This window comes from Rousettus aegyptiacus, unplaced genomic scaffold, assembly GCF_014176215.1.
Source record: "Rousettus aegyptiacus isolate mRouAeg1 unplaced genomic scaffold, mRouAeg1.p scaffold_m13_p_3, whole genome shotgun sequence".
NCBI lineage: Eukaryota > Metazoa > Chordata > Mammalia > Chiroptera > Pteropodidae > Rousettus > Rousettus aegyptiacus.
Genome location: NW_023416306.1, coordinates 49,533,884 through 49,550,851, shown reverse-complemented (window position 1 = coordinate 49,550,851; position 16,968 = coordinate 49,533,884). Strand labels below are relative to the sequence as shown.

Genomic DNA, 16,968 nt, shown 5'->3' with positions numbered 1-16,968 from the left:
GAAACTCAAGAAACCAAAAGCTTTCCTCATGAACAATTTAATTAATCTTTTTTTTTTTTAAAAAAAAAGTTTTTAAAAACAACTTTAAAATCATAGCCACAGCAAACCTTTAAAGACAAACCCAGTTCATACCATCCTAGGTTAACAGAGAGAATTAAGCAACAACTGAGTGTGGTGAGAGCTGAGATAAGGGAGACACTCAGGGGTCAATGAGAACATGTACTGGGAGTACATTGAGGTGGTGGAGGGGAAGTTACCTCAGGAAGTGCTGAGGCTTTAAGAATGAGAAGGTGGCTCAGTAAGCAGAGAGGGCTTACATGGTTTGACTCTTTAGGCCCCTTATATGATAGTATTATCAAACCACACATATTAAAATGTAGTCACTTCCCAAAGTTCTGAAATGTTTTTAATAATTTAGCTTCTTAAATTGTTTGGTGACTAGCAACTAATTTAACAGATAATTAACTATGATTTGTTTGTAATCATTATGTGCTTGGGAAGGCTTATAAAAAAAAATTCTCACCTATATTGTTTTCAATATTTTAACAAGGTGGGAAACATTTCGTTTTATGAATAATTATTTTTGCTCTCTTTTTTGCCTCATTTTAAGCCAGTATTGTTTTCCCTTTTTCTTTTTTTTTCTTTTTGCACAAACATTCCTATTGGTTCTTCAAAGTTTACAGATCTTTGGCATGATGCCTTTAATTGCCTAACAGGTAAAATAGCAGAGAGGTCGAAAGAGAACATGGGACTGACAGAGTATGTGGGAAGGTCCAGGAACCAGTACACTCAACACTTAAAACAGCCTGAAGTCAGTTGTCACAACCTGATGTTAGATCCCTGATGATGGATACCTACATGTAACAAGACAGGCACCATTTCAAAATATATGGTCCCCACTAATATATTTCCTTAAAGACTATAAAGAGCTTCAAGATGTCCTACATTCCCAGATGCAGCAGGAAGAGGCAGCTGCCCCTACCATTCCTTTCCCTTTGGAACACCTTCTACTCCCAAGACAGAGACAAGTTGCCCAAATGGCCACCAGTAAGTCCGGCAGCAGTACTACCACTCATGGTGACAGGGTATTCAGAGTAGACACATGAAGTTGCCACATGTGTTATAGCTGAGCTAGTTCATTTGCTTTGTTTTTAAGTTGGCCTCTGATTTCTAGAAACTCACCGAGTTTCATCAGTTTGAATATATTTCCCAACTCATAGCAAAAGGTATTAAAGCTCTTTAGAAGATTAGGAATGGGGAGGAAACATAGGAAAAAGAATGTTTTGAGACCTCAGAGAAAATATCTTCATAATGTTAAAAAGAAAAAATGCTTATGCCAACTCATCTACCTGCCATGGGGCACCTCTCTGATTTTTCTAGCAGCAACTCACACATCCACTCTGATTCCACAGAAGAAAACCAAGTGTGGGGGCGTGAATTATTTAATGTCGTAATAGCTAATTAATAGCTGAACTGGACCAGAAAGCAAGCTGTGCCACACTTACCTCCTGAGATCTCCATCATTTCCCTTGCAGACCCAACAGGTCTCAGCAGAGCAAGATCCACACCCAGAACCACTAGCATTAGAAGAACCAGGAAGAGAGGGAGTAGAAACACCTGGCCCTTCAACAGGTACTGCCTCAAGGCCCATGCATCAGGCTTGGGCTTAGACTATCTGACAGGCATGGACCAAAAGTAACAAAGAATCAAGAGTCTCTTCATACCCAGGCAGCCCTTGACAAAATGTCAGCTTTTATTTGCCTGAGTAAAAGAATGATGTGGCTTGGCCTCCCTAAGATGCCAAACATTGATAAATTGTTCCATTCAAATGGCTTCTTAGACTTAGCCAACAGAGTGCAAAAAGACCTAGCTTGCATATTCATGTTCCCATTAACGATTAGTCACTTGTAAAGAAGAGGCTGGAGTCATCTGAACATGGACACTCTGACTAAGCACAAATTATATCTCATCCACTCTGGAGCCGGGTGAGGAACAGTGGAGATCCAGGTTGGGCATACGGCCTGTGGTGCTGCTTTTCCATTCCTCATAGACTGGCTAAAATTGCCCACTGGTACCTCTACTGGTCTCCAACGAAGCGCCAACAGGAAGATTCAATGGATCCCATATTCTAATCTTCGCGCCATGACCAAGGCCCCCAATCCATTCCTTTACCCTGCTTTGATCTCCACATCTCATCCAGAATTCCACCCACATCTTGGGCACAGTTCAAACTGTGGTAATTCCTTATTTCCCTGGTGTTTTCTTCTCTACCTTTGATTTTATCCACTTCCTCAAGCCTCCTCTACTTCCTCCTGCCTACTTCCTTCCCTGCCTTTTATACTAACTCTTCCCCCTCGGTCTCCATAAAATTAACTGCCAGCACTGGCCTCACCTAGGAATCTCCCAACACAAAAGGCCTAACAGAAAATGTCTACATCATGGTCTTTTGTTGTAGAGTGACAGTGAAAGACAGGCACCACTGTGTAACTTAAGTTTGGGGTTTTTTGGTTGGGTCTGTAATCAGTGATATCCTTCCCCACTTTTTATCAGAGAAGATAAAACAAAAAAACAAACAAGAAAAAAAGAACCATGAGGTTTAGCTGCCTTATGAGGGTAATGTGGATTTCAGCAGGGCCTCCTGTTGCTCTTTCCCCATCAGCACGTCCTGTTGCAATACCCTAGCTTCCTCCCATCCCTTATCAACTGTCCTGATAAATACGGTAAAATAATCACGATGGAGGGAGGCTGGCTAGCGTTTACACAGAAAAGAGTTGAAGGGTGTTGAAAGGCAGAAGCAGAGCCTGGTAGATGACTGGAAGGCAAAGGCCATAATTCTGCCATGACCCTAATAAGGTCACAGATGTACCTGACTTTTAAAAAAAATCACTAGTCTCATTGAGTGGTCTGTCTCTGTCAAGAGTAGCGGGCAGGCCAAGGCAAAAAACCAAAATGTTAGAATCTCTCATCAAATTACGCCAGGATAGCTGGACCCATCAGGAGCTAAGCTAAGAACAAGGCAGAGACCGCAAGAGCTGAATGACACTAAGATGTACCAGCAACCTGCACAGGATGACTTCTCCCCAAGGAATGGTGCTCCTTTTCTTGGGCATTTGAAAGGAAGCAACCTGGAAGCAACCCGTTTAAATATTAAATTTGTCCTCCTTTTGGTAATATCACCACTACCATTGTATGTTTCCACTCCAAAAGCAGCTGTGCCAGATAGAGGGCTAGAAACCACCAGATATTTCCATGTTTATAGCAGAGAGGGGCACACGTCCCTTCTACGGCTTGCAATGATTTGCCTGGAGTCGATATGCCACCTCTAAATTGACCAACGGTACCATTTCTAGAGCTTGTTCCAAGGGATAGACAGTTCCTGTAGAATAGTATTTGACATGTAGTCCCTTAGTTCTGTATCTGAGCATGGACAGATCTGGGTTCAAATGTCAGTAGCACTAAATGAGACTGCAGCATATGGCATGCAAAATTCTCAGATGACCAAGATTCCCAGCCCCTGGCTATTTAAACAATAATCTAGGTACTGCTGTGTTCGGGTGACCATAAGATAGGGAGATTATTCAGGTGGGACTGTAATGTGAGTCACTCAGAAGCAATGTTTCCTTCAGCTGGTACCACAAGAGGAAGTCAGATTCGAAGCACGTGAAGGATCTGATGCAACACGATTTGATGTACCACTGTTGGCTTGAAGATGGAAGGAATCAAGTTATGAGGAATGCGTGTAGCCCCTATAAGCTGACAATCAGCCTTGAGACCCTAAGCAGAGAACCCAATCAAGCTCACTAGGCCCTCTGGGCTACAGAACTGTGAGATGATAAATGAATATTGTTTCAAGTTGCTAAGTTTGTAGTAATTTGTTATGCAGCAACAGAAAACTGATGCAATATGTAAAGCTCCCGGTAAGTAGACTGCCATAGTTCTAAATCGTCTGGACTTCTTCAGTGTTAGCCCTCCAATCTCCAAATCCTCCTACACCCCAGTCATAAGACCACAGACTTCTTCTGGCCCCTCTCACTAAAGAAAAGAAAAGTATACCAAGAAGACTAGGGAGATAAAGATCTCCCATACTTCAAAAGCCCACCCCAGGTGGAGATACCATTTGAAATCCTAGTAAAAAGAATTAGGTCTTTCTCCATCTACCAACTCCGACACACCAAATGTAGACTCATTAGTTGGCAGGAGCAATTCGCCACAGGCCCTGAGTGTTCCTGTACATCCTTGATGGGGAGGCCTTAACCAGGCCCTTCTCATAACTGTGTCTACAGCAAGAGTCTTGAGAGATGAAGTAATGTGTGCATCTGGAACAAATAGCAGGCCTGCTATAAAAGGTAGTTTCCCTAAGCACGCATGTTCCTTAGCTGTGATGCAAACCCACTGTGTACATGGCATCCCTGGGGGCCCATCTATATTACCACTGTGGGACATGGGGACAGGAGACACCAATTCAAGCATGAAGCTCAAGCCGCTTTCTGTGCTGAGTCACACAGTTCTTTGTCTCTGACTGAGGACTCTCATGTATTCTGCTAGCATTCATGAAACAGTAATAATCTAACTTATTAGCTTGTGAGGTAAAATTCCAGACTCTGACACTATAACACTTAGATCTTTAAATCAGGAGACTTAAGGTCTTTACATTATAAATTTCAAAGGGGTAGAATAGTCTTTCTGAATTTTCTTGTGGATATAATAAACTCTATATCACAAAGTTATTGTGAGACTAAAAATGTAGAGCACACCTGGGATATAGAAAATAGCCAATCACTTTAATTGGACCCCTGCCCTCCCTAGGTACTCATGCCCTCCCCCCCCCCCACACACACACATACAATGAACCAGACAGAAAGCAGTATCTGTCTCCAAGACAGCAGAGTCCATTCCAAAGACAAGAGATGACATACTCTGATATACCGATTCCTGACTTTTGCATAATACTGCACTAGTCATAAAGAGTTTCCACTCATGTTATCTCATTTAATCCCCACAGACACAAAGGTTCAAAAAGGTCAGTCTTTGCAGAAAAAAACAGTAACAGATTCCACAGTCTGGAAAATGGTCACACGACAGAAGCCCAGGGATGTGGACTGAGGCATTGTCGAAACGCAATTGTGCTGTTGGTCTAGCAGCACAACTACGTCCTAAAAGGCACACTCTTTGTCCAAGTAAGCCAAGAGGGCTCTCACCCGGACAGGGCCTCCTGAGGAATGTCAATGCCACTGGAGAAATGGCTGGAAACCACATGATATAAAGATGTTTTTTTATTCAGATATTCTGATTGTTTTTAAAAGGAAAACCAAGACTTTAACGCAAGAGGCTATCCTATGGATGAATCTGGACTTGGTCCCTTTGGGTCCTTGGCAGCTTCTGTTTTGTCTGTAGGCGTTGGGGCCCTTATTTGTGACAGTATCACTTGAGGGTCTTGCTAAGGTTGGAGAAGCCAATGCCAACACAGGTCAGCAGCACTTTATCCCCACCCTTGAGTTCTTCGCCACATGGCTTGGTTTCAATTTTAAACATAATCTGGAAAAAGCTCTTCAAATGCCGCAAAAATTCTATCCTAAAAAAAAAGGAGGGAGGAATGAAAGAGTAATTCAATTTAAAAGAAATTCTCCTCCCACCTAAAACCCAAGCTTTTAATTTCCCAGATCAAGAGGAATGACCCAAATTAAGAAATTCTCATCAAGGCTGATTAAATAATATTTATGTATAGCCTGCCAGTTTCCAAAGAGGATTTAGACAGCTTGCAGAGGTGCACACAAAATAAAATAAATTAAATAAATAAGGTTAGAGGTTAGTACATGACATATTAAGTCTTATTCTACACACTTGTTACAATGGACATAAATATGGTGTTAATCTTTGAGTGGCTCCTGCAAAGAAAGAAACACATACTCTCATGATTCACAGCATCATGAATGACTGCTGCCACTGCCAAAATATAGAATTCTCTCTCTTCATCCTCAACCTCAACAACACCCTTCCACTCACTTAACAAATACTTATGAAGGTCTACAGTGTGCCAGGCATTGCTCTCAGTGCTGGAGATGTTGCCGTCAACTAAAAATCCCTTCTTCCATGGTGTTTTCAATGTCGTGGGGAAGACAAGATAAGTTAAGTGTTCTTAAAAAGAGAAATTTAAATAAAGTAAACAAGGCAGATGGGAAGGAAATGTGGGTATAACAACATTTGTGTGTATATGGCAGGAGGCAATATTAAATAAGGTGGCCCGGGATGAACTCCCAGTAAACATGGCGAGAAATTTCATGGGGTTGTTTCTCGTCATCTTTGTTAAGACAAAGTGATGGCTTCACTCCAAGAATACCTTGGGAACAGCAAACTCTGTGGAAGGCCATGGTACAGGTATGCAGGCCTCTACTTGGCCTAGCAGATTCAGCATCGCCGCAGCTACCTTGACCATTAAGACTTACCTGGATAATTCATTAAACATACAGATTTCTGAAGGTTCTGACTAACTGGCAACTGAGAGGGAGGACATGTCCATGTGGAAGAGCCCAGAATCACAGGCCACAACAGACATCCCCTCCCCACCCCTTACCAGGTCCTGTCTCTCTAGTGCATAGGAGTCAGAAAGGTATTATTCATGAGCACCTCTCATGATATTTGTCAGGCAAGTTTGAAAAATACCACTTTGGTTAAGAACAGGTGGACTACATAGCTGTAATAAAGTATTCTAGCAACCTTGGGTTGTGCTCCCTCCCAAATGGACTATCCAAACTCCTACCCCAGCCAGATGTTTCTAAGGTCCAACTGTATATAGAATCACCTCAGGAGCTTTCAAAATACTGGTCCTAACATACAGATCAATGGAACAAAACTGAGGGTCAGGAAATAAACTCATTCATTTATGGTCAATTGAATTTCAAGAAGGGTGCCAAGATAATTTAACAGGGGAAAGAATAATCTCAACGAATGGTGCTGGAACAACTTCACAGGCAAAAGAATGAGGTTAGACCCCTTCTTCATATCATATACAAAAATAAACTCAAAATGGATCAAAGATCTGCAAGTAAAAGCTAAAACTAAGAAACTCACAGAAGAAAACAGGAGTAAATCTTCATGATCTTGGGCTAGGCAATGGTGTCTTAAATACAGCACAACATTTAAAAGCAGAGTGATGAAAGAAAAAAATAAATTGGACTTCAGTAAAATTAAAATCTTTTGTGAACATTATCAAGAAATTGAAAATACAAGCCCCAGGATGGGAGAAATTATTTACAAACCATATATCTGATAAGGACCTAATATCTAAGATATATAAAAAAATTCTAACAATCTAATAATAAAAAATCAAAAAAGCCCAATTTAAAAATGGGCAAAGGATCTGACAGACATTTCTCCAAAGATATACAAATGGCCAATAAGCATAGGAAAAAGTGTTCAACATCATTAGTTATTATAGAAGTAAAAATCAAAACCACTGTGAAACCATTTCACATCGAATAGAATGGCTACAATCAGAAAGACAGATAATAATGAATGTGTGGGTCAGGATGTGGAGAAATCGGACCACTTATACACTGTTGGTGGAAACTGTCACCACTGTGGAAAGTCTGGCAGTTACTCTAAATGTTAAACAAGGAGTTACCATATGATCCAGCAAAATGAAAAATACACTCACACAAAAACTTGTACACAAATGTTCAGAACAGCATTATTCATAACAGTGAAAACAACCCAAATGCCCATCAACTGATGACAGAATAAACAAAATGTGGTATATCTACATAATGGAATATTATTCAGCCATATAAAGGAACAAAATACCGACATATGCAACAATTTGGGTGAACCTTGAAAACATGCTAAATGAAAGCCAATCACCAAAAAACTCATACTGTATGAGTCTATTTATATGAAATGGACAGAACAGGCAAATCTATTATAGAGGCAGAAAACAGATTAGTGGTTGCCCAGGGCTGGGAGTAGTGGGAAGAATGGTGAACAACCATGAATGGGCAAAGGGTTTCTTTCCGGGGTGATGAAAATATTCTAAAATTAGATTGTGGTTATGTTTACACAACTTTGTGAATATACTAAAAACCACTGAACAGTATACTTTAATATGAGAAAACTGTGGTATATAAATTATACCTCAAGAAAGTTGTTTAAAATAAATAAATGAATACATACTTTTTGAAGTTAAACAAAAATGCACTGATCCTGGTTCCCACCCTCATATAGCACATACCAAACTAAGTATAAAGCCTAATGCGATAAATTTTCCACCTCTTTCTGTCCCTCTGTCCTAGGTGATCTAGTCAAAGAAGGGAAAGGCAAAAAGGAGAAAAGGGGGCCCAAACAATTCCTTTCCCTGCCTGACTGACATGACCAGCATGTTAGGGCTAAGAGATGAAACTGGAACTACCCTGGAGAGTAGGAGTTCCGGGGAGTGCTGCATGCAAACAGAAAAATTCCTCACTTCTTTGCTCTTTCTCCTCCCTATAATGATGCTACATCTCCATTTTTAAAATAACATTCTATTTGTCAACCTTCCTACAAAGCTTTCCCTGGCCAATAACCTTCTGCATTCTTGGCTCTGCTTATGGTCTCTAATTAAATGCTTATGTATAGTTGTTTCACAATTGCCCTCTCCCCCTTTGGTAAATTATTATAAATACCTTAAGGGCAACGACTTTATCTATTATTGAAATCTATTATATACCTGCTAGGCACTATATAAGGCATTCAATAATAAAGTATCGAGTAGAATTTAGGAGTTAGGGCTAATTTTGAGAAATGACTTCAACATTCTTAGCAATTAAGGGAAGTCAGTTCTTCCCCTGCTGGTTTTCCTGTATTACCAACCATTTGACATTTTCAGTTTTTTGCTCTCCATCTCAGCCTCACAACCTCCCCTACTCTGTCCTAGGAAAAAAAGAAAATAAACACATCAAACCCATATATAAACAGTGCACATCTGTGGGCAACGCTTCCAACTGGCAGCAACGCAGACAAAACCAGTCCTCTCACCCACTCGTCTGCATTCTAAGGAGAAAACAGCTTGTTCTCTCTTTCACTGTTGCCTCGGCTCTAACACAGGCCTGCCCCCAGTGCCTCCCTAGACGACTTCCCTCTGAATCGTTCGACTGTGCTGGAAAACCCAGATGCCTGCTCCAGCTGGCAGAATTCCTAAGAGACCTCAGCTTGCTTCTGATCTCTTGGAGGATAGGAGAAACACAGGTTTGAGTGTGCAGCTTTGGGATATTTGTAGACTTTGGAACAGTTAGAAAAAGCAAAGTCACTTCCACGTTTTACATAATGTTCTGCCAAACCCTCAGCCTGTCTGAGGAAGACTATATAGGAGACTGGATTAAGGTATGTTTCAGAATGTCCTCCTACCTCCAGCCCCATTCTCCCTATGTCTCTTGTGGCTGGGCTATCAAAGAGTAAATATGGTCAGAAGATGAGAAACGACCACAGACAATACAAAATCTTAACAAACAGTCTCTTTAAGAAAATAAAAACCAAACGGAGAACAAACTCGCTCATACCTATATGAAGTTGAACAAATTCACATCGGTGCTGATCCACAGCCTTCACCACAGCCCCACAGCTCTGCATGGCTCCTGCCACACACAGGCCCCACGAGGCCCCAACTCCCAAGGGCGGAACACTTCCCTTTCCTTCTCTTCCAAACTCTATACTGTAGGATCCACACTTCTTAGATACAACCACGTGGCCGCACAGCCAGGCAAAAGAGAGCCACGGCACACTGAGAGCAGCTCTTCTCCTTAACATATGACCAGTATAACTGGCATCTTTTCAGACTAACCAATTTAGGCAACTGGGACTGTGCAACTCCTATGTAAGGGACTTAGAGAACTATATCTATGCTAAACTTTTTATTTTCAGGACAAAGTAATTTAGTTTTCAAAAACACTCCCCAAAAACTAATAACCTTTTTGTGAAAGCCTTCAGTTCATCTAACAAGCAGGTTTCAGATAATCCTGGAACACAGAGATAATTTTTCCTATCTATCTTCCAAGAGTGGGTTGTTCCACCAGCCCTGTTGGTCAACAGGTGATGGCCACTGGGCTCACAGTCCATTAAATCTCACTGCCCAGGACTTACTAGGTTGCCCAGCCCTGCCCCTTAAAATACTGCCCCTCTCACCAGGTCCCTCTTTTGACACCTGCTAGAGAGTAGGAGTGAAAGGACTCATGCATGAGCTCTCCTCAGAGCACCAAACACAAGCTACAACAGAGAGTCCTGATTCCTGCTCCATTAAGCCACTTGGATATTGGAGTTACCTACTTCTCAGGTCTAAAGAGTTGCTATGGAAGTTGAGAGGAAGGGAGATTTGGGGATGAGAAGAGAACCTGCTGGATGGGGCCCCTGTAGTCATTACACCACAGCTTTTAAATATAGTGACAGTGTTTTTTCTGCCAAATAGTAGCTTTCCCAAAGCCCAGTTGGCCTCTGCTCTAAGAATTAAGTTATGAAATTTGATTATAAAGGCAGAAGGAAACAGAACCAGGCTAGCTACACTGTTGGGAGATGTGGGTTCCTGGCCAAATTTAGCTAAGAACTTACTATAAGCAGATCACTGACCTCTCTTTTTCATCTGAAAGGTAAAGATATCACTTGCTTTTACCATATGCCAAATACACTCTGGGGTTCAAACAGCTTAATAAAGGTGACAAAGCTTTGCAGAGTTTAAACACAAATCACAAATATAAGGTGGAGTGTTACTGTGCTGGCTCAGAAGAGCAGTTAACACTGAAACCAAATGGCAGTAGGCTTGGCCAGCAGTTTTCCCTGCGTTATCTCGTTTGATCTTCACATTGCAATGCTACAGACTGGGTAAGCCAAGAACCCCCAGTTAGTGTTTAACAAGGATACTAGGCTCTTCCTCCCCAGCACTTCACAAGTAGCAGAAAGAGGTAATTTATTAAAGTTTGAAAAACTTTATAGAGTGGCATGGTTTATTTTAGAACTCCAACTAAAGACAGAAGATCATTTTACAGCAGAATTTGAAACAGGGACTCTCTCAAAAGATGTGGCATGGCAACCTGCCTCAGGCAGAGACGTACTTGTAGTCCAACAAAAGAATCCCAACTCTTACATAAGGGTGCAGTGGGTCAGAAAACCATGGACTCTAGAAGAGATTGTCTGGGTCTGAACCCCATTTGCTGACTGTGTAGCTCTGGGCACGTGACTTGATCTCTCTATGCCTCAGTCCTCTCACCTGCAAAATGGAGCAGGCAGTACTACCTGCCTTTATCATCCTCACAGAGTTATTATGAAAACTTAATGAGTTCATATTTCTTAAGCGCTTAAACCAACATCTGACCAACAGTAAACACTGTTAAGTGTTTATAATTAACATCTACCCTACAGAATTCTTGGAAACAGTAAATAAGATGTGTGTAGCTTGTTTAGCAGGATGACTGCAGGAAGTTAGTGATAAATTTAAAAAATAATGGATATAAATTTATAGACAGCTGAGCAAACAATTTACAACTGACTTCAGGCCTGAGATTGCCCAAAGCAAGTTTATTGGGCCTCCTGGTGCTCAAAGCCACCTTAATGGGAGATTGGATTTCCCAACTGGGGCTGGGCGAGAACCACGGTGTCCAGCACTGATTGGGATCCTCCAGGCAGGTGCACTGCTGGGAGCATGAAGGACCTGACCTCATTTAAACTTTACTTCATCTCCACAAGCCCATGACTTCAGGACTATTTACATTCTCTACAGATGAGACCAAAGCTCTGACCTCATGGCAGCCCCTCTTGCATGAAACCCTAGGAGGCAACTAATCCAAAGGGAGAATATCCTGCAAGTCCCAAGTCTCAAAACGTAATTTTATAATTTGTCTCGCTCTTGTAAAGCTCAGGCAGACTACTTTGTTTTCCCAGGAGATGTAGTAATTTTAGGCAACGTTTCTGGAAGACAAGACACTGCAATTAATGTCTGGTGAGGGGGTGTGTAGAAGAGGACATAGGAACTTTAAAAAGTATCCAGTCACATCTTGACCATCACTACAGGGGCAGCTGACTTGACAAAATTATAAAGGCCCTGTAGCCAAACTGGAAAAAAAAATCTCTAAAAGCAAAAATAAAAAGTGTCAAAGAAAAATAAAAATATGCATTCCATTTTTCACATAATGTTCTGCCAAACCCCATGCCCCATGACCACACACATTTCTAGACACCGCCTCATGTTGTGTGAGCAATTATGCCTGCCTTCTGCTGCCCCGAAGAAGCTGGGAAAGTAGCAACAATGAGACAGCTAAGAAGCTAAGGGGGGCTGTGGTGGTCACAGAGCTGTCAGCCGCTTCCAGCAGGCTCTCCGCAGGAAGAGAATCTCTGCATTTGGGGTGCTGTACTCCCAGCCTTCACCTCCCCTCCAAATGCCTTGACTACAAAGTCTATTTTAGCAATGTTGATTCCTGATGTTAGCATGCCATTTTGAATTACTCAATTTCAGGTTTCCTGTCCTGTGAAATACTTTACACAAGTTATCAGCAGATAATGTGGTCCTCACCAGTTTCCTGCTTATCAGTCTTCCCCCACTGCTAACAGAATGTATTTCCTTGTTCCAAAAAAAACTTCCTACCACTAATTCAAAAAAAAAAAAAAAAGCCTCCAAAAGAATCTCTTTCAAGTTCCTGGGGCCGTACACCCACCCTCTCAGCCATGGTCCAGTGGTGCAATGCTTGCCCCTTTCTCAATGTGATGGCACCACCATTCTTCAGTTATCACAGTACTGTACCTTTCAGATATACAGCATCGGTACCATGATAACCGAAAAAGGACAGTTCAGTCTCATTATCTACCTGAATATTTCCTCCCACATAAGAAGCATCCACATACTCCTCACGCGCAGATAGCCATGTTATGGTCTCAAGTATATAAGCACATGTACACACACCCAGATGTCAGTGCTCAAACAGGTTGCTTACAGCAACCTCATTTACTATCCATGGGAAGTGCTTCTTTAACTGTGCTATTAATAATTCAAGTCTTCTGATGAGCTGCTCTTTTTGGAGAGTGCTTGCTTTAATACCTCATCGGTCAATTTCTGGTAATACTCAATGGCCTCAAACTCACCTTTCCAATTTCCTTACTCATCCAGTGACATTACTATGGACTTTGCCTCTTTCTTCATCTTTCTAGCTAGTTCATACCCTAACATCTTAGACAATAAAAAGGTAGTCTTATTTCCCACAGCTAGGGAAAAGATGGATTTAAAAAACTACCAAAATCCAAGCTATAACAGAACCAGGAGTTTACCTCCAAAAAGGATAAAAATCCTAAGCTTAGAGAAAAGAACTGTCCAATATGCCACACAACTTTAATGGCATGGAAATGACAGATGGGAATGAGAAAACTACAAGAGAGAAAGGAAGGCAAAATCCTTGGTGTTGTCACCAAGTTAACAGTGACAACCTTCAGCTCATTTAAGGATCAGTACAAGCAGATGCTCATAGTGATGGCTATGTGCAGTGCAACACCTTTGTCATTTCGTGCAATTCGAAGACTAAACTGGACAGCAGAGGCTGAAAGAAAACAACTCACGTGTAGGGAGAAAGTGGTCCTAGCAGGACTTTGGAAACATCCTGCTGTCCAAGGGTCATGAGCAGCAGAGCAAGGCTTTGGTTGGTTGAGTCCACACATCCACCCTATAAACACAAATACTTTAAAGATTAATCATTGTACCAACCAAGAATGGAAAATCAAGAAAACAGTCACAGATATCCCAGAATATCAGAACCACAGAAGAGCAGACTGAAAAGTTCAAGCAATAATAAAACAGAATATGGATCTTTTAAGAGTAATATTTATATTAATTAACTTTAGAATGTTAAACTAACAGTTAATCAAAATAACCGTACTAGCTGAGACTATCAGAATAAATAGACATTCAAATTTACTGATACATCTAGAGAAAACGAAACTTTACCTTCATAATTAGAGGAGCAGCAGGACATATAACAAAAAAGCATAATTAGCTCTAGGAAATGTATAGTTAATTAACAAGGGTGAAAGGAATACAGCTTCTATTTATTTCATGTCATAAAACAGCACAGTCAATCAGACATGAAAGGACCTTTACCTGTCAAGGGTCTTACCTATAATACCATCGGGCCACATTCCGAAACTGGGTGCCATGTTACATTAGTTTCTATTCTTTATCCCTCTCTATGTGTCTTAAAACTGAAAAACTGTTACGATCAGATTCCTCCATTCTTATTACTTATGCACTTTTCCTTCATTTTCTTACAAATCAGTAAGCAGAACACAATTCTTTTCACAAACTTTTCAACTGCTTTGGTAGCCTTTCTTCTTTTATTCTTGAATTTCTCAAGCATTTCAGCCATTTTGCTTCTACTAGATGTATGCATTACTGCTGTTTACATTTGTGCTTTAAAAAATGTATTTCTGATTCTTTCTGAGATAACTCTATTTAAAATAAAATAATTCAAACTGATATTGTACACAGTGAAAGAAGGATGGCCTTGAATTTCTACATATTTTGTATAAGTCACAAAAAGAACCCAGTTTTTGACCAAAGTACCTCAATCAATGTCCAAGACTAGATTCATTCAAACTTTGAACAGAACAGGTGGCCACCTACTGCTATTCATGTGGATACATTTCTCTTCCTTTTAAATGCATTTAGGGGTAGGAAATAAATCGATTCTCAGGCACAGACACTCACACTTTGCTATCAGACTTCACTTGTAACAATGGAGTAGGGAAATAAGTGGGCTTAGCTAAGCCTTTATGAAAATCTATGGCTCTTCCTAAATTACCTGAATTAACAAAGAATAATATTTATCTTACTTAGTAAATGTTAGGACAAGAAAAGTTATATATATATTTCCATCCAAAAATAAAAACGTGACCCATGGAGAATGAAGACCAACACTAATTCTGTTTTACAGAATTTGTTCCTTTTCGTAAGACTAAAATTAAAACTGTTCTCTTCAACTTCTGCTTCCTAGCACTATGTTGCTATTCCACCATTTTCAATTGATTTGTATTATGTACTAGACCAATATTTTAGTGCGATGTTAGGATATGTGATATGTACAGGGGCACCCTCCCATGGAGGGAGTAGTGGGGCCATCCCCACAGCAGAAGATGTAACCCTTGTGCTGTGTGGCTTCAATATCACTGCCAAGATGAGACAGGAGCAGGAATCAGAAACAATTCTAGGTGAAGGCAAAGCTATGCAGCAGCTGAGGGCTATGGGCACTGGGACTGCCCAAGTGCATGGGGGAGGGTCTGTCACTCACCTGGCACCAGAGGGAGGCTTTGAGGAGGTGGGAACTTAAACTGGCCCTGGAGAGATAAGTAGGATTTAGAGAGGGAGGAAGAATAAGAGGATGGGGGAAATATGACCCAGGGCCAGAGAGGAACGGCCAGGTGGCCAGCCTGAAAGTAGCTGCATGCTGTCTGTGAAGAAGTTTGCGAAGGTGCAGGGAGAAGGTGGAATAGGTGGACTGATAGCTTTTCTGAGTCAAGGGTTTTGACTTTATCTTGGGAAAATGAGAAGATAGTGAAGGTCTCTGAACACAGGAGTAAAAAGATTAGAGGGAGATTTAAACTGAAGAGGATGTTGGAATCTTTTTGGAAAGGACCTCCTCCCTGCAAGTGAAGAGAGCCAGCACACATAATAACCGTGGGAATGGGAGGAGGGCTGTTGATGGAGGCAGCAAAAAAAGATGCATAGGAAAGGGCAGTTCCAGAAAGCCTAGAATAGAATCGAGAGGAGGTGGTAACTGATGAGACATCAACAGAATGAGAGGGATTCAATCAGAAGATTAAAACGTTGGTAAAAATAAAGAGCACCTCCAAAAAGGATGAAATTTTACTACTCATTTAAACCATGTTACATCACGAACCTAAAAAGAATTATTCATAAAAACATTAAGCATTTCATCCTTTTAACAACTGAAGATGACACAAATAAAGGAAATTTTCTTAATGATTAAAAAAGAAGAAGAAAAAACCTTGGTCCAGGCACAATGAAATGGTTTAAAGTAAAACTTAACCAGAATGAAGAGGAAAAAATGAAGAGCTTAACCCAGATTGTTTTCTCAAAGTAGAACTTAACCAGAATGAAGAGAAAAGAATAAGAATGAAGAGAAAAAAATAAAATAACCTAATCCAGATTGTTTTGTCTTGTGAACTAGTTGGCAGGCTTTCAACCTGAGGCCCATACTGTGCTATTTACAGAGATGTAAAACTCACACTCCAGCTGTGTCAGTCTGGATATTTTGTAATGCGATGTTTCCAATTCCCCTAGGACTACTGGAAAGAGATGGAAGGGCCCCTACGGTCAGAAAGAGGGCTTGCCAGCCAACACAGAACCAAGGAAGGGAAATCTGAACAAGTCACCAAGGGCTTAGGGACACACCTATCACACACACATTCTGTCCTCACAAATGTCTAGATGACAAACTTCCTGAACTTAGTAACTGACAGGGTAACCTCTTGACCATTTACTTCCAACTTCCAAAAAAAATCACTAAATTAAGCATCAAACATTGGACTCACTTAGCATCAAAAAAGCTAAGGCCAGACCTCAACTGCACGAGAATCATGAAAAGATGCTTCCTCCTTCAGGAAGATTTCATTTGATAGAATGTTTCTTTCTGCCACTATATCCTAGCTGAACGGTGAGTAGAAGGGATGAAGTCACTCCACTGACGACACAATTATAGGTCCTTTGTCTTCCATTTTAATTAGATAGGCATTAAATAAAACCGTTTAAAATCTAGACATTTTAATTAACTCTGTAACAGTTCATTCTTACTTGATCCACCTTGAAACTAATGAGACAGTTTCAAGAACAGTGACTTGGATCAGGGGAGAAAACTGTGGCATAAGCTGTTTTCCTTAGTGAAACCTGTGCAGGGGTCAATACCAATGACCCAGCATCATCTTACCATGGTGATTAATAAATTATAGTGGCAAAAG

At 40.9% G+C, this 16,968-nt stretch overlaps 1 protein-coding gene across 1 annotated transcript in view; it reads right to left on the bottom strand.

Moving 5' to 3' along the window:
• Positions 1 to 5,244: 5,244 nt before the first annotated feature.
• RCL1 (RNA terminal phosphate cyclase like 1) overlaps positions 5,245 to 16,968 on the bottom strand; it is a 49,422-nt gene continuing 37,698 nt past the window's right edge. The window contains exons 8-9 of the mRNA XM_016138352.2: positions 13,558 to 13,661; positions 5,245 to 5,572 (exon numbers count right to left, since the gene is read on the bottom strand). Of these exons, the coding sequence (XP_015993838.1) occupies positions 5,422 to 5,572; positions 13,558 to 13,661 (255 nt within the window). The 3' untranslated portion in view covers positions 5,245 to 5,421. The remainder of the gene's footprint in view (positions 5,573 to 13,557; positions 13,662 to 16,968) is intronic.